Raw genomic sequence first — 23,421 nt, 5'->3', positions numbered from 1 at the left:
CGAGGTGGGTGGATCACGAGGTCAGGAGATCGAGACCATCCTGGCTAACACGGTGACACTCCATCTCTACAAAAAATACAAAAAATGAGCTGAGCATGGTGGCAGGCGCCTGTAGTCCCAGCTACTTGGGAGGCTGAGGCAGGAGAATGGCGTGAACTCAGGAGGCAGAGCTTGCAGTGAGCCGAGATCGCACCACTGCACTCCAGCCTGGCGACACAGCGAGACTCTGTCTCAAAAATAAAGAAATAAAATAAATAAAATAATAAAAATAAAAAATAAAATGTAGCAGAAGACATACTGTGGTCACATTTGAGAAAAATCCATAATATAATCTCCTCCCAGTTTTGCAGATAATTTGGAACTCTGGGACACCTCTCCAAACCTCTTCCAAGTTTGCAAAATCTTGCCTTTGGGGGAGTGGAGACTGGATAAAGTGTACAAGGAAACTTCCTGCATTCTTTCTTACATCTGCATGTGAATCTACAATTATCTCAAAAATTTTCCAAAGAAAACATTCCAAGGACTCCGGGCTTGAGACTCCGGGAAGAGCGACTGAATGAGGCCCTTCCAGCCCAGCTGAATACAACTGGGTACAAATAAGATCTGGTGGTTTTTAATTCCAGGGTTTAGAAATGTTAGGATTTCTGCATTTCTCTTGCATGTATCTTCTCTGTACGTTCATGGAGTGTTGTGTTTTTTTTGTTTTTTGTTTTTTGTTTTGAGATGGAGTCTCCAGGTTGGAATGCAGTGGCAGGATTTCGGCTCACCGCAACCTCCGCCTCTTATTTCAAGGGATTCTCCTGCCTCAACCTCCCAAGTAGCTGGGACTACAGGCATGAGCCACCACACCCGGGTAATTTTGGTAATGCAAGGAGTTTTAACTCTGAGGCAGGCACCGTCCTAAGTACTTAACAGGAATTAACCAATCTGATCCTCAAAACAATGGATAGGGACCATTATTCGCCTTAACAGCCAAGGAAAGCGCCCAGAGGCGAGTTCTCAGAGCAAGAAAGCCAGGTTTTAAGTGCAAAGGGTGTGGATCAAAGTTACTGGTTGCTATTGACCAGAAGTTGGCTGAGAGTTTCTGTCCTGAGCCCTGCCCCTCTCCCCCTGGCTTTTGAGACCTGAGATTCTCGGAAGCCAAGCCTTGTCCTGGTTTCTGAAAGCCCCCCAACCGCGTCCCGACACTGACCAGCCGCCGGAACAGCCTCTGCAGTTGCGCAGCGTCCTCCCGGAGCCTCCCAGCCACGCGGCTGCGGGTCCGCGCCGAGCTGCAGCGCAGGCGCCCACGTAGCAGGGGCCGCACGTACTCGACCAGCGCCCGCCGGTGCAGCTCGGCCACCAGCGCCTGGAAGCGGAGGAGGGAAACCCGAGGGGTGTGAGCCATGCCCCACTGACTCCCATCCCGCCAGTCTGAAGGCCAGCCCCGCCCCACTCGCCCATATCCACTCAGGCACCCATGGGCACCCTTCCCGTGCCCACGCCCCAGTCCCCAGCCCCTGCACTATCCTAGGAGGCCTTCCCTGGTCCCCTAATAAGACCGCAGACAGCCCCTGCCGGCCCCCAAAGGGTGCTCCATCCCAGCCTCTCCCCATTCCCCAAGCTCCACTCTCAGGGGCCCTGACTCAGTCTGCACCCCGCCTTACACCCCAGTTCCACGCACACGCCTCCCCGCAGACCCTGGGCAGGGGCCACCTCTTCCATCCATAGGGAGCCGCTCCCCACCTTAGAGGGGTTTCCTCCAGCAGGAGTGTTCTTGCTCTCCCAACCTGCCCTCTTCCCGCCCCTTTCCCCTTTCCTCCTCCCCTCTTCTCCTCCACCCTCACCTCCCCTCCCCTCAGGCAGGCACACCTGGTAAGGCTCATCCTGCATTCTGCGCAGGGCCAGGGCCTGGGCACCCAGCGTGCCCACGATGCCATCCAGGGCCTCCGGGCTGCTCAGCCACTTCCGGCGCATCAGCTTGTTGAAGTGTGGCTGGCAGGGACAGAGTAGGGGGTAACGGCTCTCCTCCCTCCCACCCTCCTTCTTCACTTAGGTATTTGTTCCTGGAACCCTGCTCCGTGTTGAACCAAGGCTGTGTGCTGCTGGGAACACATGGGGAACAGATAGCCCCAGCCCTGGCATCCTGGGACTCACAGTCCAGAAGGGGAGACAGACTGGTCCCCAGGTAGTGATGACCAAAAGCTGGCAAGGCTGGGACCCGGGAGCCCAGGGGTTTAGGAAGCCCAGAGGGGATGCCTGACTCAGCATAGAGCCTAGGAGGGCTTCCTGGAGGAAGGGACACCAGAACTGATGCCCTAGTGATGACCGTCCTTAGCCAAGGGAGGGATGGGGGAGGGAGTGGCTCAATGGGAGAAAATCGTGAGTATTAAGACAGTTCAGATTTCAGATGGGCATGCCAGGGAGAGGACCAGCAAAAAAGTCAGAGTGGCTGATGAGAACAGGGGACTTCATTTAAAAATAATTAAGGGGCCGGACGCGGTGGCTCACACCTGTAGTCCCAGCACTTTGGGAGGCCGAGGCGGGCGGATCACAAGGTCAGGAGATCCAGACCATCCTGGCTAACATGTTGAAACCCCATCTCTACTAAAAATACAAAAAAATTAGCCGGGCATGGTGGCGGGCACCTGTAATCCCAGCTACTCAGGAGGCTGAGGCAGGAGAATGGCGTGAATCCGGGAGGCAGAGCTTGCAGTGAGCTGAGATCGTGCCACTGCACTCCAGCCTAGGTGACAGAGTTAAGACTCAATCTCAAAAAAAAAAAAAAAAAAATTAGGGGCTGGGCACAGTGGTTCACACCTGTAATCCCAGCACTTTGGGAGGCCGAGGCAGGAGAGTAGCTTGAGCCCAGGAGTTTGAGACCAGCCTGACATTTCGAGACCCCTTCTATACAAAACATTTAAAAGTTAGCTGGGACTGGGCGTGGTGGCTTGCGCCTGTAATCCTAGCACTTTGGGAGTCTGCAGCGGGTGGATCACCTGAGGTCAGGAGTTCAACCCTGTCTCTACTAAAATACAAAAATTAGCCGGGTGTGGTGGTGTGCAACTGTAGTTCCAGCTACTCTGGATGCTGAGACAGCAGAATTGCTTGAACCTGGGAGGTGGAGGCTGCAGTGAGCTGAGATCGCACCACTGCACTCCAGCCTGGGTGACAGAGTAAGACTCCGTCTCAAAAATAAGTAAATAAATAAAAATAATAAATAAAAATTAGCTAGGTATGGTGTCATGTGCCTGTAGTCCTAGCTACTCAGGAGGCTGAGGTGGGAGGATCGCTTGAGCCCAGGAGTTCAAGGCTTCAGTAAAATATGATCATGATACTGGACTCCAGCCTGGGTAACAGAGGGAGGCCCTGTCTCAAAAAAAAAAAAAAAAAAAAAAAAAGAGAAAAAGAAAGAACTTTAAGACATATTTTTAAAATTCATTAACTATGCACAGCCCTTAAGGGGAGGAGGACGAATTGCTTCCACATTCCACTTCCTAGATCTGGTTGAGAAAACAGGTTCCCCATCTGGGGCTCTTAGGAAGGAATATAGTAAATGCCTCAGTTAATAACATCCTCCTTTTTGAAAGTTGCCTTTTCTCTCCACCCTTGAGTAGATCCGGTATTTGATGAAACTTGTGAAAGTGGGTGGAACCTGTCTTGCCCCCTCTTTTCTAGAATGCACTGTATATATATGCAACTGTGACTTTCAAGGAAATGTGTTTGCCATTTGCTGATTCTGGAGGAAGTTAATTTCTAACTTCTTTCACTGGATAATGAAGGAAAGCATTGCACCTTGCAAATGCACCAAATGAATTGAGTTCATCATTTTAAAAACTGTCTTTTGACCAGGCAGACTTATTGAAAAATTATTAAGGGGCCAGGCACGATGGCTCACGCCTGTAATTCCAGCACTTTGGAAGGCTGAGGTGGGTGGATCATGAGGTCAGGAGTTCAAGACCAGCCTGGCCAACAAGGTGAAACTCTTATCTCTACTAAAAGTACAAAAAATTAGCCGGGTGTGATGGCGGGCGCCTGTAATCCCAGCTACTCGGGAGGCTGAGGCAGTAGAATCTCTTGAACCTGGGAGGCAGAGGTTGCAGTGAGCTGAGATCGAGCCACTGCACTCCAGCCTCAGCAACAAGAGAAAAACTCCATCTCAAAAAAAAAAAAAAAAAAAAAGGTTAAGGGCTGGGCACAGTGGCTCATGCCTGTAATCCCAGCCCTTTGGGAGGCTGAGGCTCGAGAATTGCTTGAGCCCAGGGCAGCATAGTGAGACTCCCTCTCTGTAATTTTTTTTTTTTTAATTAGCTGGGCATGGTGGCCCACACTGTGGTCCTAGCTGCTTAGGAGACTGACGTGAGAGGATCGCATAAGCCCAGGAGGTTGAGGCTGCAGTGAGCTATGATCATGCAATTGCACTCCAGCCTGGGCGACAGAACAAGATTCTATCTCTAAAAACAAAAACAAAAACAAAAACAAAACTCTTTTTCCCCATCCAAAACAAAAAATAATAATAACTTTAAGACAGTGACGGAGAGCATTAAACCAAGCTTGGGCCTTTCGAAGTGTGTGTTTTGGGGGTGAGGGGAGCTGTGCGACCCTGAAGCCGGTTTTGGGGTTTATTCCAGGCATAAGACAGGGAGGGGAGAGGTGAGGCTGGGGCAGGCCTGGGGTGCACAGGGCCTCCTGGGCTGGGGGAGAAGCCCCAGCTTTCTCCTGAGGGCAGTAGGGAGTCATGGCCAGTTTTGTGCTGGGGAGGGAGAGGGTCAGATTTGTGCTTTACCAAAATGGGAGGAGGCGACTGTGGTAGAAATGACGGAGGAGGCTGGAAAAAAGGGGAACACGGAGATAGGGAGGGAATGAAAGGGTGAGGAGGGGGAAGAGAATCCAAGCGGTAGAATTCATAGGATGAAGTGAGTGACCACCACCCATGGGGAGGGAAAGGAGGCATCTGGAGGAGACCAGAGACCCTGGAGATGGACAGGCTGTGGGTCTCTCCCTGATACAGGGGCAAGGGGAGGGTTGGGGGAGAGGCTGCAGTCTGGGTGGACACAGGGCATGTGAAGTTCGGAGACAGCCCCAGGATGGTATCCATGGTGGGGGGGTCTAATTCTCTCTTCAGCTCAGCCTCCGCACCCCCTCCTGTTCTCTCACCCTGACAGCAGCCCAGTTTTCTTTTATTGTTTGTTTGTTTTTTGTTTTTAAAGATAGGGTCTCACTGTATTGCCCAGGTAGTCTCGAACTGCTGAGCTCAAGCGATCCTCCCACCTCAGCCTCCCAAAGTGCTGGGATTACAACAGGTGTCAGCCACCATGTCTAGCGTGTTGCTGGGGGTTTTTTGTTTGTTTGTTTTACTTTGTTTCTTTGAGATAGAGTCTCACTCTGTCGCCAGCCTGGGATGCAGTGGCGTGATCTTGGCCCACGGCAAGCTCCGCCTCTCAGTTCAAGCAATTCTCCTGCCTCAGCCTCCTGAGTAGCTGGGATTACAGGCACCTGCCACCATGCCCGGCTAGTTTTTGTATTTTTAGTAGAGAAGGGGTTTCACCGTGTTGGCCAGGATGGTCTCGACTTTGTGATCTGCCCGCCTTGGCCTCCCAAAGTGCTGGGATTACAGGTGTGAGCCACTGCGCCTGGCAGAGTGTTTTTTTTTCTTCTTTTTTGAGACAGGGTCTTGCACTGTCTCCCAGGCTGGAGGGCAATGGTGCGAACACGGCTCACTGCATCCTTGACTTCCTGGGCTCAAGCGATCGTCCCACTTCAGCCTCCCAAGTACCTGGAACCACAGGCATGCACCACCACACCCCGCTTATTGTTTTTTATTTTTTGTAGAGACAGGGTCTTACTATGTTGCCCAGGTTGGTCTCCAACGCCTAGGCTTAAACGATCCTCCCGCCTCAGCTCCCAAAGTGCTGGGATTACAGGTGTGAGCCACCGTGCCTGGCCAGCTCTGTTTTTTGAACCTCCAAAAATGGAGCAAGGCATGAGGGAACCCACATAATGCCTGGGCCCTGGTGATTCTCCCAGGGTCCACACCCTGGCTGATGCTCTCACACACATGCACACTCATGTACACGGCACACACACACACACACACCCTCCCTCAAAAGCCTACAGCCATTCACACACTCAGGCATGCAAGCACAGCACTGTGTCCTATCTCTTCCTGTCTCTAGCTGGTTCTTTTTTTTTTCCTTTTTTTTTTTTGTTTTTTTTTTTGAGACAGAGTCTCCCTCTGTTGCCCAGGCTGAAGTACAGTGGCATGATCTCATCTCACTGCACCCTCTGCTTCCCAGGTTCAAGCGATTATCCTGCCTCAGCTTCCCGAGTAGCTGGGATTACAGGTGCCTGCCACCATGCCTGGTTAATTTTTTGTATTTTTAGTAGAGATGGTGTTTCACCATGTTGGCCAGGCTGGTCTCAAACTCCTGACCTCAAGTGATCTGCCCGCCTTGGCTTCCCAAAGTGCTAAGATTACAGGCGTGAGCCACCGTGCGCAGTCTATCTCTAGCTGGTTCTGATGTCTCTCCCTCTGTCCTTCTGTCCCAGTCTCTCTCCTTTCCTTCCTCCCTCACCTATCTTGTTTTCTCAGTCTCTCCCTGTTTCTTTTGCTTCCGCTCTCTCTGTCTCTGTCTGTCTGTCTCTCTCTCTCTCTCTCTCTCAAAACATACATAGTGGTTTATAAAGCCAGACACAGTGGCTCATACCTGTAATCCCAGCTTGGGTGACAGAGCGAGATTCTGTCTCAAAAACAAAAACAAAAACAAAAAAGCAAACACACGTAGTGTTTTTTTGGTTTGTTTGTTTGTTTTTTGTTTTTTTGAGATGGAGTCTCGCTCTGTCGCCCAGGCTGGAGTGCAGTGGCGTGATCTCGGCTCACTGCAACCTCCGCCTCCCGGGTTCATGCCATTCTCCTGCCTCAGCCTCACTAGTAGCTGGGACTACAGGCACCTGCCACCACGCCCGGCTAATTTTTTGTATTTTTAGTACAGATGGAGTTTCACTGTGTTAGCCAGGATGGTCTTGATCACCTGACCTCGTGATCCGCCAGTCTCGGCCTCTCAAAGTGCTGGCATTACAGGCGTGAGCCACCGTGCCCACACAGTGGTTTATAGATTAAGATTGTAGATTCACAATAGGCTCTGCCACTTGCTGGTCTCATCTTCCTCACCTGTAAAATGAACCTACAACCCATCTCGTAGGATTGCGGTGAGAATTAAACGAGCCGATACTCTCAAGCACTTGGCACAGTGAGTCCTGAGAATGTTTGCTGTTGCTACAAAGTCTGTACATTTAAGATAGCAAGCTGGGTGTGGCGGCTTACATCTGTAATCCCAACACTTTGGGAGGCCAAGTTAGGAGGATTGCTTGAGCCCAGGAGTTCAAGACCAGTCTGGGCAACATAGTGAGACCCTGTCTCTACCAGAAATACAAATAAATAGGGAGGGCACGGTGGTTCACGCCTATAATCCCAGCACTTTGGGAGGCCAAGGTGGGCAGATCACGAGGTCAAGAGATCAAGACCATCCTGGCCGACATGGTAAAACCCCGTCTCTACTAAAAATACAAAAATTAGCTGGGCTTGGTGGCAAACGCTATAGCATGGCAGGTGGCAGTAAGTGCTTTGGAGAAAAACAGCAGGAAGTTGGGAGGGGGGTTTCGTCTAGGGGCTTCTGTTTTTTTGTTTTTTGAGAGGGAGTCTCGCTCTGTCACCCAGGCTGGAGTGCAATGGCATGATCTCAGCTCACTGCAACCTCCGCCCCCTGGGTTCAGGCAATTCTCCTGCCTCAACCTCCAGAGTAGCTGGGATTACAGGCGTGTGCTGCCATGCCTGGCTAATTTGTGTAATTTTAGTAGAGACAGGGTTTTGCCATGTTGGCCAGGCTGGTCTCAAATTCCTGACCTCAAGTGATCCACCCACCTTTGCCTCCCAAAGTGCTGGGATTACAGGCATGAGCCACCACACCTGGCCAGGGCTTCTGTTTTAAATGGGGGCAATCAGAGAAGGTCACACTGAGGTGACATTTGAGTCAAGACTTGAGGCAGGGCGTGGTGGCTCACACCTGTAATCCCAGCACTTTGGGAGGCTGAGGTGGGCAGATCACATGAGGCCAGAAGTTCGAGACCAGCCTGGCCAACATGGTGAAACCCCATCTCTACTAAAACTACACAAAAGTTAGGTCGGCGTGGTGGTGCATGCCTGTAGTTCCAGCTACTAGGGAGGCTGAGGCAGGAAAATTGCTTGAACCTGGGAGGCAGAGGTTGCAGTGAGCTGAGATTGTGGCACTCCACTCCAGCCTGGGCGACACAGGGAGACTCTGTCTCAAAACAAAACAAAACAAAGCAAAACAAAACAAGACTTGAAAGAGGCGTGAGAGGGAGCTATGTGGCTGTGAGAGGGAGAGCATTCCAGGCAGAGGGAAGGACAAGTGCAAAGGCCCTGAGGCAGGAATGTGCCTACTGGGTTAAGAGACAGCAAGGGGGTGGTGTGGCTGGCGTGGGGGTTAGCGGGAGAGTCGGGGGGCGGGCGGAGGGAGATGAGGTCTGAGAGAGAGAGAGGGGAGAGGGAAGGGGCTGATGTGCAGGGCTGTGGGGGCCACGGCGGGATTCTGGCATTTGCTCTGCATGAGCTGGCAGTTGTGGGAGGATTCTGAGCAGAGAAGGGGAGTGGTTCACTGTATAACATGGGTTGAGCTTGTGTTATGGCCAGGAACACACTCCGCCTGCAGTCTCTCTCCTCAGTGCTCCCACCGCCCCCACCACATTCACTAACCCACCTTTGCACCAAACCCTTATAGGGCGGGCACGAGGGCCTAGAGATGGGCATAGGGGGCTCTGGGGTCTAGCAGAGCCTAAGCAGGGATTTGGGGGACCTCAGTGGAGAGGGGCTCCACCCAAACTTCAAGCCCACTCCTGCTGATGGCCCTCTGTTCTCCCCCTGGTCACATCCTCACGTCTTCCTTCCTACACCCTCTCCACCCCACCAGCAGGCCAGGCATGGCCCTAACCGCCCCCGCCCCCCCATCCCTGTGTGCTTCCCAAACACTGAGCTATGGGCTAAAGGGAACTGGAGGATGGTGGTTGGAGGTGGGGAGCACTTCCCTGTCCTGGCAAGGGCCCCAACCCTGGCCTCCCATCTCACTCACCTGCAGCTCCTGGAACAGCAGGTCGGCCACCACACGGTGGCAGAGCCGGGTCACATGGTCCAGAGCACTAGCAGATGCTTCCCGGGCTGGCTCGCTTTCTGGGGGCCCCACCCGGGCCAGGCGCTCGGCCAGAGCTCTGTGGGGATCAACAGAGCCAAAAGTGAGGGACCCCAACATCTCAGCCCAACTGCCTAGACCTGTCTCCCCTTAGGTAGAGCAGAGGGGCACAGGGGTGACAGGTCAGATGGGAGGCTGGGGAAGGTCAGGGACTCTGGAGAGGGGACAGGGGATACTTGACAGGTTGGGGGTGTCTGGGGATTGGGGATGTCTGGGGATGTCAGGGAACTCATGGATATTGGGGGGCTGAGGGATGGATGACTAGGAGGTCTAGGGTATACTGGGGGAGGTCTTGCTGGGTTTTCGGGTCTCAGTGTCTCTTGGTGCTTTCTGGGTGAGAGTGCAGAGGCTTCCATTCTAAAAGTCTGTGGTTCTGATAGTCTACAACTCTGAAACTCTACCCTTACTCTTCTTTTTTTTTTGAGACAGACTTTTGCTCTTGTTGCCCAGGCTGGAGTGCAGTGGCACGATCTCAGCTCACTGCAGCCTCCGCCTCCCAGGTTCAAGTGATTCTCCTGCCTCAGCTTTCCAAGTAGCTGGGAATACAGGTGCCCACCACCACACCCGGCTAATTTTTGTATTTTTAGTAGAGATGGGCTTTCACCACGTTGGTCAGGCTGGTCTTGAAACCCTGGCCTCCAGAGATCTGCCCACCTTGGCCTCCCGAAGTGTGGAATTATAGGCGTGAGCCACTGCATCCTGCCCCGGCCATTTATTATTAATTAATTAATTAATTATTCTGAGACAAAGTGTCGCTTTGTCGCCCGGCTGGAGTGCAGTGGTGCGATCTCGGCTCGCTGCAAACTCTACCTCCCGGGTTCACGCCATTCTCCTGCCTCAGCCTCCCAAGTAGCTGGGACCACAGGCACCCGCCACCACGCCCAGCTAATTTTTTGTATTTTTAGTGGAGACGGGGTTTCACCATGTTAGCCAGGATGGTCTTGATCTCCTGACCTTGTGATCCGCCCGCCTCGGCCTGCCAAAGTGCTGGGATTACAGGTGTGAGCCACCGCACCGGCTGTTATTATTATTTTTTGTAATACAAATGGTAGAATAGTATACCCACTTCTGCTCTTTCCTTCAACAGCTTGGAGACTTTTCTGTGAGGGCATGAAGAGTTCTCACACTCCTTTTTAACATCTGAACTGGATTCCACTGCTTAGCTGTCCCATCATTTATTTAATTGGCCCCCGATAGATGGACAGTTGGTTCCATTTTTTCCAGGGAGGAACCCCACACACATGTCATCTCCCACGAGCTTTTGGCCTCTAAAGGGTGGATTCCTAGAGGATCTGCTGGGTCAAGGGCCCAGTGTTTGTGATTTGGGCAGAAAGTGCTCGGTCTGGACTATTCTCCATTCAGCAATGGAAGAACACAGACTGCCACAATGATAGGAAATGGGAATGGCCAGGCACGGTGGCTCACACTTGTAATGCCAGCATTTTGGGAGGCTGAGGCAGGAGCATCACTTGAGCCTGGGAGTTCGAGACCAGCCTGGGCAACATAGAGAGACCCTCATCTCTTTTCTTTTCCTTTTTTTTTTTTTTTGAGACGGAGTCTTGCTCTGTTGCCCAGGCTGCAATGCAGTGACGGGATCTCGGCTCACTGCAACCTCCGCCTCCCGGATTCAAGCAATTCTCCCGTCTCAGCCTCCTGAGTAGCTGGGATTACAGGCACCTGCCATCATGCCTGGCTAATTTTTCTATTTTTTTAGAGATGGAGTTTCACCATGTTGATCAGGCTGGTCTTGAACTCCTGACCTCAGATGAACTGCCCACCTCGGCCTTCCAAAGTGCTAGGATTAGAGGTGTGAGCCACCGTGCCCAGCTGACCCTCATCTCTCTCTCTCTTTTATTTTTTTGAGACGGAGTCTCACTGTCACCCAGGCTGGAGTGCAGTGGTGCGATCTCAGCTCACTGCAAGCTCCGCCTCCCGGGTTCACGCCATTCTCCTGCCTCAGCCTCCTGAGTAGCTGGGACTACAGGCGCCCGCCACCGCGCCCGGCTAATTTTTTCGTATTTTTAGTAGAGATGGGGTTTCACCGTGTTAGCCAGGATGACCTCGCTCTCCTGACCTCATGATCCACCCGCCTCGGCCTCCCAAAGTGCTGGGATTATAGGCGTGAGCCCCCACATCTAGCCCCCATCTTCTTTTTAAAATTAATCAAAAAGGATAAAAAGGCAAACAAACAAACAAAAAACTGTCATTCTTAAGAGTCTTGAGTCCGGGGTCTAGGTTTCTATAATTCGAACATTCCAATATTCAGATGCTCTGTGGTGCTATGGCTGTTACAAGGACTCCCAGATTTTATGCTTCTAAGGTGCCATGCTCAGGCTCCCCTGAATCAGTTCTTCAATCCTCACCCAGGATCCGGGCATCCCAGGTCAGCTTCTACCTTGGATTGGTCCTCCCTCCATCACACCGGGGATGCCCTCACCTTAGCGGGGGGCCGCAGTTGACCAAGGCGATGGTCTTGCTGATATAGGTGTCAGGTAGCATCTCCCGGACTCCTGGGTTCTCATGGAATCGCTCCACGCGCTGCTGGAAGCTGGTGGGAGGAAAGGGGACAGATGGGGCGCTGCTGGGTCACGGTTCCTGGCTGGGCACCCAGGGTGCCAAAGCCACCACCCCTGCGTTGGCACTCTACCTGTCCTCAGGTGACTCCCTCTCATCTCTCCTCTCTCTGTAGGATCCCAGGCCCTGATGCCCAACCCCAGCAGAGCTAACCGGTGCTCCCAGGTCCCCCTACCTCTGCAGGAACTCTGCCAGCCCCCCCAGGCAGCAGTGGGCCATCCGCTCCCCAAACTCCTGGCTGATGCGGGGCGCTCGCTCTGTGTGCTCTTCCAGCAGCTGCGAGGTCCAGGGCGACAAGAAGAGGTGAGGAGGGGGCAAGGGCTCACTTTCCCACGCCTGTGCCATCCAGTCCATCCCCAAGCCTCCCTCCACCTCCTACCTCACACACATCCTGGGCCAGGCTGCTGGGCTGGTCCTCCAGGCTCCCCCAGTGCTCCTCGTCCTCCTGCAGCACGCGGAGAAGGGCGGCCCGGGTCTGAGCCTACAGTGGGGAGATGGGAGACAGGCAGGAGTTGGGGGCTGCCTGGGGGTCTTTTTCTATCTCTTTCTCCCACCACAATCCCCTAGCCCTTAGCCCCAAGCAGTTCTGGTTTCTACCTATGAGCTTGTCAAGGTGATGCTGGGGAGGGAGGCTGAGCCAGAAAAGTTCCGCAGCCCTTCCCACTCCTAACTCTGTGGTTTGGAACTTTATATCAAAAGTCTGTGGTTTGGCTGAGCGCAGTAGCTCATGCACGTAATCCCAGTATTTTGGGAGGCCTAGGTGGGCAGATCACCTAAGGTCAACAGTTCGAGACCAGACTGGCCAACATGCAGAAGCCCCATCTCTACTAAAAATACAAAATTAGCCGGGCGTAGTGATGCATGCCTGTAATCCCAGCTACTTGGGAGGCTGAGGCAAGAGAATCACTTGAACCCAGGAGGAGGAGGAGGTTGCGGTGAGCCGAGTTCGTGCCACTGCACTCCAGCCTAGGCAATGAGAGCAAAACTCCATCTCAAAAAAAAAAAGATACATGTACATTAATATACATATATGTACATTAATGTACACATGTGTATATTATTTACAATGTGTATACATATTTGTTAATACGTATACATAATATATATTTAATATACATTAAATTAAATGTTATATTTAATATAAATCATACTATTACATAATATGTATTAAGTATTATTTATATTAAATATATTAAATATTGTTTTTCTTTAGAGGCCGCGTCTTGCTCTGTCCCCCAGGCTGGTGTGCAGTGGCACCATCACGGCTCACTGCAGCGTCACACTCCTGGACTCAATCCTCCTGCCACAGATTCCTGAGTAGCTGAGACTACAGGCACATGCCACAACACCCAGCTAACTTTTTAAATGTTTCACAAAACAATTTTTGTTGTTGTTGAGACAGTGTCTCGAATTGTCACCCAGGCTGGAGTGCAGTGGCGCCATCTTGGCTCACTGCAAGCTCCACCTCCCGGGTTCATACCACTCTCCTGCTTCAGCCTCCCGAGTAGCTGGGACTACAGGCGCCCACCACCACGCCTGGCTAATTTTTTGTATTTTTTGGGTAGAGACGGGGTTTCACCGTGTTAGCCATGATGGTCTTGATCTCCTGACCTCGTCATCCACCCACCTCGGCCTCCCAAAGTGCTGGGATTACAGGCGTGAGCCACCGTGCCTGGCCCAGTTCTGTGACTTTCTTGTACTCTAAGATTTGAAGTGTCCAGATATACTGAACCTTTACCAAGTGTCTCTGTACAGGCAGCCTTTGTGTCTATGGCGTATGGACAGAACTCAGAAATTCATAAAGGGAAAAGGGAGCTGGAAAGAGTGAAAGGGGGAGGGGACAGGCCTCCCAAGCCCGCTGTGACCCCCTCCCTCCCTCCACAGCACCTCCCACTTCCAAAATGCAAAGTCCCAGGTACCTTAACATCTGTGACGCATTCATCCTCCAAACCCCGCAGGGTGCCAGGGGACAAAAGGGGCCCCAGCTCCCCATTCTCCAGGGCAGCCATGTCCACCAACCCTAAGACCTCTCTGGGGGTGGGGGTGAGAGAAAAGGAGGTCTGTGAAAAGTGGGGCTGGGCAGTTGGACCCTTCCCTACACCCTCCTACCCACTGTTTCTGTGACCCTAGGCCACTCCCTTCCTTTCTCTAAGTCAGCTCTGCTCATCCCTCAGAGGAAGTCTTTGGAATTGTTGCTTCCCCGGCTCCAGCTCTCTGAGTCAGCTCCCTGATGGATGGTGTCCGGGCATGATATTTAAGGGTCAAGTCCAGGCTTGAAGATCTGACACGCAAGGCTTCGCCCATGATCCGTTTCACCAGACAGAAGTTCCCTTTGCGCCTATGCTCTGAAGCCCTGCTCCCTTACCTGGCCTTGCAGGCTTCCCCAGTCCAGCCCTTGCTCCCCACCTTCTACTTGCTTACATGCCTGGAGCTATGTGATATCATCAATATCCACCCCCATACACCCCAGACTTGGGCTCACGGCATCCTCTCAATTATAAACACCATCTCCCTACAAATTGGACCAAACCCAGTTCCCAGCACTTTAGGAAGCTTTCTGGACTCCCTATCCTGCCTCCACCCCTTATAGATAACATGAGAGCATTATCAACATACATTCCCAAATGAGATCTGTGTGGCTTGATGTAGGTATCTGTTGCCTTCCCAGTCTTCTGGTGACAGCACCCTGATTTTGTTGGAAGAACCACCCACCCCCTTCACTGCCCAATGTGTGGCTAACTCCCTTTTCTCTGGGGTAGACAGGTGACCTGGAGGTAGCTAATCACCATATTCCATCCCCCGACCACAAGAATGGGTATGTTTTAGGACACAAAGGCTCAACAGTAATAAGATTCTAGGACTGGAAGGGACCATGGCACTGAGGTTCTGGGGGCTACCCTTGTAGAATTCAAGGGGCAAACAGCACTCAAGTCCTAAAACTGGGCCAGATGTGGTGGCTCACACCTGTAATGGAAGCACTTTGGGAGGCCAAGGTGGGTGGATCACTTGAGGTCAGGAGTTCGAGACCAGCCTGGCCAACATGGTAAAACCCCGCCTCTACTAAAAATACAAAAAACTTAGGCCGGGCATGGTGGCTCGTAATCCCACGGTTGGCATGTAATCCCAACACTTTGGGAGTTCGAGTCAAGTGGATCACCTGAGGTTAGGAGTTCAAGACCAGCCTGGCCAACATGGTGAAACCCCATCTCTACTAAAAATACAGAAATTAGCTGTGCATGGTGGTGGGTGTCTATATAAATCCCAGCTACTTGGGAGGCTGAGGCAGGAGAATTGCTTGAACCCGGAAGGCGGAGGTTGCAGTGGGCGGAGATGACAGCACTGCACTCCATCTTGGGCAACAGAGCAAGACTCCGTCTCAAAAATAAATAAATAAATAAATAAATAAATAAAATCCTAAAACTAGAAGGATCAACAGCGTTGAGGTTCTAAGACCGAAAGAGGGAATGAGGCTAAGGTTTACGATTCAAAGGTTCATCGGTACTAAGCTTCTACGGTTGAGTCATCAGTTCTAAGTTCTAAGATTGGAAACGTCAACACTACTACTGACCTAGGCTCTAAAGAGAGAGCAGTGCAGGATTCTAGAATTCTAAGTGTCATTGTATTAAGGTTAAGGGTCAGTGGGGCTATGGTTCTAGGAAGGAATGGTCAACAGCGCTAAAACTCTAGGACTCAAAAGTGTGAACAGCTAAGATTCCAGTAGCGTGTCATGAAGCCCAGGTTCTTGGACTGGTGGGCCCACGGTGCTGAGCTACTAAGATTGAAACTGTCGATAGTGCTAAAATTGTAGAACTTGAAGACTCAATGGTGCCAATAGGTTCTAGGTCTGAAAGGGTGGGAATGCTAGGATTCTAAGACTGGAAGCATCGGTGTTACTTAGACGCTAGGAGTGTAACTGTCTGATGATGCTAAGGTTGTATGTAGGTCTAGAAGAATGAATGGTGTTGAGATTTTAGGAACGGAAATGTAGCCACGCGAAGGTTCTAGGACTGGAGGAATCAACGATGCTAAGATTCGGGGACTGGAAAGGTGGACAGTGAGGCGATCTAGAGTGTAAGTGTTGACAGAGCGCTGAGATTCTTGGACAACAATGGTGCCCGAGCTCTTCTAGGACTGCAAGGGTTCGTGGCACCAAGATGCTGGAACCGGAAGCCTGGGTAGCAATTCGATTTTAGGATTATAACTGTCAGCGGTGCTGACGACTGGATGGGTCAATGGTGTTAAGTGCTAGGACTGTAGGGTCAGCTGTCCCAAGGTCCTTAATGTCTGAAGAGGCCAGTGCTAGGGCTTGGGACTGGGGGTTTCACGCGACCTTGGGCAACCGAGTCCAGCTCACCTGGGGTAGACTTGATTGTGCCAGTGCAGCAGCGCGTAGCGGTCGGCCAGCGGCAGCCTGCGACGGGCGGAGGCCCCCAGCCACTCGGCCAGGGCCCCGTGGTAGCCACGCAGGTAGACGCCGAAGGCACCCAGGCCGGCGGGGTAGGCAGGGGCCAGGCGGCCCCGCACAACGGCCATATCCTCCAGCAACCGCGCCCGCAGCGCCTCCAGCTGCCCGGCCAGGCCTCCGGGCGCCCCGGGAGCCGCCGCCTCTAGGCGCTCCCGGGCCGCGCGCGCCACGGCTTCGGCCCAGCGGGCGCGCAGCTTGCGGGCCGCCCCGGGCCCCCGACGCCCGTCCGCCGCCTCCTCCTGCACCAGCACCTGGCCCAGTTGCGCCACAGCGCCCGCCCCGGCGCACGCGCCCGGCCCGGGGCCCGCCAGCGTCTCGCGCACCAGCGCCCACAGCTCACGCTGCAGGGCCTCGTACAGCAGCGCCACGTCCCGCGCCCGGCGGCCCCCGCCAGCGCCCTCGGCCTTGGGAGGCCCAGGTGCGCCGCCCCCCGACGGCGCCAGCTCCTCGGCCTCCAGCTCCAGGATGTGCTCGTCCGCGCGCGCTAGTTCGCGCTGCTGGATCAGGCTCAGGATCTCCAGCACTGCAGGGGGGAAGGCGGGAGGTCAGCAGTGCGCGCGGGGAGGGAGGCGATGCCGGACGCAGGGGTAGGGGGGGTGCTTAGAAAGGGAAGGGAGATGACGGGAAAAGGGTTACAGGAGGCGGGAAGGTGTTGGGGGCAGAGAAGAGCCCGGAGAAGAGCAAGAAAGAAGGGTGTTGGGTGAAGGATGTAGGGGAGGGGGCAGGGTGAGGGGCTCTTGCTTGTAATCCCAGCACTTTGGGAGGCCGAGGCTGGCAGATCACTTGAGGTCAGGAGTTCAAGACCAGCCTGGCCAACACAGCGAAACCTCGTCTCTACTGAAAATACAAAAATTAGCCGGGCGTAGTGGCGTACCCCTATAATATCAGCTACTCGGGAGGGCGAGGCAGGAGAATCGCTTGAACCCAGAAGGCGGATGTTACAGTGCGCCGAGATTGCGCCACTGCACTCCAGCCTGGGCAACATATTGAGTGAAACTCCATCTCAAAAATAAATAAATAAAAACTTTAAAAAGAGAGAGAGAGATAAAAGAAAAATGCCTGTGACTGAGGAAGGGATCTGGGGAGGTTGTGGGGTGGAGAAATGGAGGAGGGGTCGGAGGAGGCGAGAGGGTTGAGAGGAGCCAGGTAAGGGGGAGAGGAATGGAGGCAGCGGTGGGAGCAGGAGGGGCAGGGTGGGGGCTTGGAGATGAGGAGAGGATATGGGACCACTGATGGGGTCTTTTTGGGGCGGGGATGGCTGTGGGGTGATCTGGCCCTCTGATGAGTTCAGACTGCCTCGAGAAAGGGGAGTTGTGGGGCTGGAAGGCCTCCGAGGCTGAAGGAGGGTCCTGGCAGCCCAGGGTTACCCTCGACACCTCCACCCCCCTCCACTTCCTCCCTGGCAGAGAAACTATTTCCTGGCCAGCGCTATTTCTGCCCATCCGTTTCCAGAAGGCGGGGCTCTAGTCACCCCCTCCTCACCTCCCTCCAGTGCCCTCCCAGTCCCCAGGGAGCTGGGGCTGAAATAGCCTCTGGCCAGAACGCGGAGGGCATCAGAGGACAGAAAAGGCTCTCCTGAGTCCCCAGCCCTGGAGCAGCTCGGGCCTCAGGGCTAAAAGCAGAGCTCAGGCACAGGAGCAGAGATAAAGGCAGGGTTGGGGATGGCAGTGAATTAAGATGGGGATTGGGACAAGGATGGGGATGGGGCTGGAGGTGAGGATGGGGGGAAGGTGGGGGTGGGGATGGGGGAGTTTAGGGTTAGGATTAAGTTGGGTGGGAGTCTGGACAGAAATGGGAAAGGAGGGAAGAATGACATTGGGATCTGGGTAGGGATGAGGTTGGAAAGGTAGGGGAGGGGAGTGTAGGTGAAAGCTGAGGATGGAAGGGACGTAAAGATTGATGTGAAAGGCCGGGCGCGGTGGCTCACGCCTGTAATCCCAGCACTTTGGGAGGCCGAGATGGGCGGATCACGAGGTCAGGAGATCGAGACCATCCTGACTAACACGGTGAAACCCCGTCTCTACTAAAAATACAAAAATTAGCCGGGCGCGGTGGCGGGCGTCTGTAGTCCCAGCCACACGGGAGGCTGAGGCAGGAGAATGGCGTGAACCCGGGAGGCGGAGCTTGCAGTGAGTGGAGATTGCGCCACCGCACTCCAGCCTGGGCGACAGAGCAAGACTCCGTCTCAAAAAAAAAAACAAAAACAAAACAAAAAAAAGATTGATGTGAAGGCCGGGCACGGTGGCTCACGCCTGTAATCCTAGCACTTTGGGAGTTGGGCGGATCACCTGAGGTCAGGAGTTTGAGACCAGCCTGAGCAATATGGTGAAACGTCATCTCTACTAAAAATACAAAAATTAGCTGGGCATGGTAGTGTGTGCCTGTAGTCCCAGCTACTCAGGAGACTGAGACAGGAGAATTGCTTGAACCGGGGCGGCGAAGGTTGCAGTGAGCTGAGATCTCGCCATTGCACTCCAGCCTGGATGACAGAGCTAGACTCTGTCTCAAAAAAAAAAAAAAAAAGGTTGATGTGAGTTTGAAGATGAATTCTGGAAGTGAGTTGGGCTTGGGAATAGGAACGTGGATGGAATTGAAGATGGAGGGGTTGGGGATGAGGGTTTAGGATTGGGACTCAGGATGGGGTGAAGATAGATTAGGGATGAAGAGGAGGTTGAGTTTGGAGTTGGAGTTGAAACTAGGGGCTGAGCAAGGACTAGGATATCAAGTAGGACTGAATAAGGAGGTTGCTGGTGGTGGCTCATGCCTGTAATCCCAGCACTGTGGGAGGCTGAGGCAGGTGGATCACCTGCGATCAGGAGTTCGAGACCAGCCTGGCTAACATGGCGAAACCCCATTTCTACTAAAAATACAGAAAAAAATTTTAGCCAGGCATGGATGGTGATGCATGCCTGTAATCCCAGCTACTCGGGAGGCTGAGACAGAAGAATTGCTTGAACCCGGGAAGTGGAGGTTGCAGTGAGCCAAGATTATACCATTGCACTCCAGCTGGGCAATGGAGTGAGACCCCATCTCAAAGGAAAAAAAAAAAAAAAAAAAAAGGAGGTCGCCGGAGGGAAATGGGTGGAAGGTGGGTGCTGAGAGGGGCCTGGGGCTGGGGGTTAAGAGTGAGACCAAAAGAGTGTAAAAGGGTTGAAGGTGAACATGGGGAAGAATGGGATATGAAACGGGACTGGACCAGCTGGGGGTTGCCATGGTGTTGGACATAGACATTGATATTAAAGATGGTGTTTGGGGCCAGGCGTGGTGGCTCACGCCTGTAATTCCAGCACTTTGGGAGGCCGAGGCAAGTGGATCATGAGGTCAGGAGATCGAGACCATCCTGGCTAACCTGGTGAAACCCCATTTTTACTAAAAATATAAAAAATTAGCCAGTCGTGGTGGCAGGCGCCTGTAGTCCCAGCTACTTGGGAGGCTGAGGCAGGAGAATGGTGTGAATCCGGGAGGCGGAGCTTGCAGTGAGCCGAGATTGTGCCACTGCACTCCAGCCTGGGCAACAGAGTGAGATTCTGTCTTAAAAAAAAAAAAAAGAAGAAAAAGATGGTGTTTGGGCTAGGCGTGGTGGCTCACACCTGTCATTCCAGCACTTTGGGAAGCTGAGGTAGGAGGATCACTTGAGGCCAGGAATTCAAGACCAACTTGACCAACATAGTGAGACCCCCATGTCTACAAAAAATGTAAAAATTAGCCAGGTGTGATCGCGTGTGCCTGTAGTCCTGGCTACTCAGGCTGCTAAGGTGGGAGGATTGCTTGAGCCCAGGAGGTCAGGGCTGCAGAGAGCCATGATTGCACCACTGCACTCCAGCCTCCAGTCTGGGTGATAGAGTGAGACCCTGTCTCCAAAAGGAGATGGCATTTGGAGGAAAGGATGAGCTGTACGAGAAGCATATGGGTGTGTCTCAGAGAGAGACTGATGGTGGGCTTGGAATAAGTGTGGGGTGAGAACAGAAAAGGCATCGAGGAAGACACTGGGGCTTGGAGTAGGAATGGGGACTGAGGATGAAGACGGGGTGGTGTTAGGGATTGAATTATGTCCCCCCAGAAAAAAAAGGATATGTGAAGTCTTCACCCTGGTACATCAGAATGTCACCTGATTTGGAAATAGGGTCTTTACCGAGGCAATCAAATTAAAGTGAGATCATAGCACAGACCCAAATCCCGTATGAGTGGTGTCCTCATAAAAAGGAGAAATTGGCCAGGTGCCGTGGTTCACACCTGTAATCCCAACATTTTGGGAGGATGAGGCAGGCAGATCACTTGAGGTCAGGAGTTCGAGACCAACCTGGCCAACATGGTGAAATCTCATCTCTAGTAAAATACAAAAATTAGCTGGTCGTGGTGGCACATGCCTGTAATATCAGCTACTTGGGAGGCTGAGGCAGGAGAATCGTTTGAACCCAGGAGGCCGAGGTTGCCGTGAGCCAAGGTTGCACCACTGCACTCCAGCCTGGGCGGCAGAGCAAGACTCCATCTCAAAAAATAATAATAATAAATAAAATAAAATAAAGAAATCAAAGAAATTGGGGATAGAAAGGGAAGGGGGAGAGATGGGACCAAAATCAGGTATTCACTTGGCTTTAGACGTGGGAGTAGGACTGAAGACGGCAGGTGGAGGAGGCAAAGATTGAGGGTGGGTGTATATTAACAGGTGGCTCTGAAGAGGAAGGTTGATGACAGGAGTTAGGACTGCAGTGGTAACGGGCTGGAGGTGGCATGGAGGCAGGAGATGTGAGTTAGACATGTGAACTGCAGGTCGGGGTCACAGGTGGCAGCTGGGATGGGCTGAAGTATGAAGCCTGGGACCACCAGGGCTGGGGATGGACATGGGCACTGGAATTCTCCCAGGACTGGGTCAGGACTCTGGACTCACCTGACAACGGCTCCTTCATCTTTGGGGGCTCTGGGACCTTGGGTGGGGGCTCTGGAGCTGCCTCACCTGCAGGCACCACTCTCTCAGCCAGGGACGCACGCTGGGGCTTGGATCCACGCCCGAGTCTCAGGAAGGCCAGTCTCCGGGCGGCCTCCCCTGCTGCCTCCTCATCGCCATGGGCTCGGGTCCCATGCAGCCGGGCCAGGAGGCCAAAATCTGCTGAGCTCCTGCGTATCCCTGGTACCAGCACACGGCCCAAGAAAGACCGGGACTGCCCATCCCCGGGGCTGCCTGCCCGCCGGCCTGGGGCCCAGCCCAGACGGAAGGGGGCCAGGCCTGCAAGCTTCTCCAGGGTGGCGCGGCGGCGACAAGATGTTCCATTGGGGAGGGACCCCAGCTCCCCGGCCTCTTCTTCCTCCAGCCCTGAAACTTCTTCAAAGGGGTTCCGAGAGGACCTCAGGGGCAGGGTCCCCGCCCGGGGCACCTTAGGGTCTGATACTCCCAGATTCTTCAGGATAGGCATTTTGACAGGTGAGGACCTGGGGAAAAAAATGACCATGGACGATGCTGATGACAATGGTGGTGTGGATGACAGTGCCTCTGTGTACTGAGCACTTTGGGGTGAGTGTACCAGACACTTGCCTGAGCACTTAATAACCCCTGGATCTGCACAAGCCTATAAGGTGGGGACCTTTTTTTTTTTTTTTTTTTTTTTTTTTGAGACGGAGTCTCGCTCTGTCGCCCAGGATGGAGTGCAGTGGCCGGATCTCGGCTCACTGCAAGCTCCGCCTCCCGGGTTCATGCCATTCTCCTGCCTCAGCCTCCCCAGCAGCTGGGACTACAGGCGCTGCCACCTCGCCCGGCTAGTTTTTTGTATTTTTTAGTGGAGATGGGGTTTCACCGTGTTAGCCAGGATGGTCTCGATCTCCTGACCTTGTGATCCACCCGTCTCGGCCTCCCAAAGTGCTGGGATTACAGGCTTGAGCCACCGCGCCCGGCTTTTTTTTTTTTTTTTTTGAGATGGAGTCTCGTTCTATCACCCAGGCTGGAGTGCAGTGGCACGATCTTGGCTCACTGCAAGCTCCGCCTCCCGGGTTCACGCCATTCCCCTGCCTCAGCCTCCCAAGTAGCTGGGACTACAGGAGCCCAAGGTGGGGACTTTTTTTGTTGTTTTTATTTCTTGAGACAGAGTCTTACTCTGTCTCCTAGGCTGGAGTGCAGCTCACTGCAGCCTCCACTTCCTGGGCTTAAGTAATCCTCCCACCTCAGCCTCCTGAGGAGCTGGGATTACAGGCGCATGACAGTACGTCTGGCTAATTTTTCATATTTTTTAGTAGAGATGGAGATCTTGCCATGTTGCCTAGGCTGGTCTCAAACTCCTGGACTCAGGTGATCCACCTGCCTCAGCCTCCCAAAGTCCTGGGATTACAGACATGAACCACCATGCCCGGCCATGGTGGGGATTTTCATTATCTTCATTTTGATGAGGAAATGGAGGCTCAGAAGGGCAAAGTCACCTGTCTAAGGCCCCACGATGATTCAAGAACAAAGTCAGGATTTGCACTCAGACCGTCTGATTCCAGCGCCTGGGTGCTCTCCCTGCATATCCACATTAGAACCTTTCCTTACCCTACTCCTGCCCTGTCACTAAGGAGCAATGTTCACGTCTGGAATATTCTCCCTTTTTTTTGAGATGGAGTCTCACTCACTCACTTTGTCACCCAGGCTGGAGTGCAGTGGCACAATCTCGGCTCACTGCAACCTCTGCCTCCCAGGTTCAAACAATTCTCCTGCCTCAGCCTGAGTAGCTGGGACTATAGGCGCGTGCCACCATACTAGGCTAAGTTTTATATTTTTAGTAGATACGTGGTTTCACCATGTTGACCAGACTGGTCTTGAACTCCTGACATCAGGTGATCCACCTACTTTAGCCTCCCAAAGTGCAGGGATTACAAGCGTGAGCCACCGCTCCTGGCCTGGAATATTCTCTGTCTTAAGTTGATCATCTTGATCCTCCTACTCCGTGGAGAAACAGGCTCAGAGAGGGGAAGGCTCTCTCCCAAGATGACACAGTCAGCCAAGGACAGAGATGGTATAATGGGGACCCAGGCGCCACCATCCATCCAGACATCCAGGACAGACTCCTGAGCACCTGCCTACACCCCCTCATCCCCTTCATCTCTCCCATTTGATTAGTACCCTTGTCATCTCTCCCTCATTCATGTCTTCCGCAAAAACTTATTGGGAAATGT

At 53.1% G+C, this 23,421-nt stretch overlaps 1 protein-coding gene across 1 annotated transcript in view; it reads right to left on the bottom strand.

Moving 5' to 3' along the window:
* Nucleotides 1-23,421, bottom strand: part of EXOC3L2 (exocyst complex component 3 like 2) — a 33,055-nt gene that overhangs the window by 4,537 nt on the left and 5,097 nt on the right. The window contains exons 2-10 of the mRNA XM_007997184.3: nucleotides 21,170-21,708; nucleotides 16,171-16,804; nucleotides 13,736-13,847; nucleotides 12,196-12,297; nucleotides 11,992-12,092; nucleotides 11,680-11,790; nucleotides 9,126-9,261; nucleotides 1,852-1,974; nucleotides 1,193-1,348 (exon numbers count right to left, since the gene is read on the bottom strand). Of these exons, the coding sequence (XP_007995375.1) occupies nucleotides 1,193-1,348; nucleotides 1,852-1,974; nucleotides 9,126-9,261; nucleotides 11,680-11,790; nucleotides 11,992-12,092; nucleotides 12,196-12,297; nucleotides 13,736-13,847; nucleotides 16,171-16,804; nucleotides 21,170-21,692 (1,998 nt within the window). The 5' untranslated portion in view covers nucleotides 21,693-21,708. The remainder of the gene's footprint in view (nucleotides 1-1,192; nucleotides 1,349-1,851; nucleotides 1,975-9,125; nucleotides 9,262-11,679; nucleotides 11,791-11,991; nucleotides 12,093-12,195; nucleotides 12,298-13,735; nucleotides 13,848-16,170; nucleotides 16,805-21,169; nucleotides 21,709-23,421) is intronic.

The sequence above is a fragment of the Chlorocebus sabaeus genome, chromosome 6, assembly GCF_047675955.1.
Source record: "Chlorocebus sabaeus isolate Y175 chromosome 6, mChlSab1.0.hap1, whole genome shotgun sequence".
Lineage (NCBI taxonomy): Eukaryota > Metazoa > Chordata > Mammalia > Primates > Cercopithecidae > Chlorocebus > Chlorocebus sabaeus.
The sequence above is the reverse complement of the archived record's forward strand: the minus strand, read 5'-3'. Positions and strand labels throughout refer to the sequence as shown.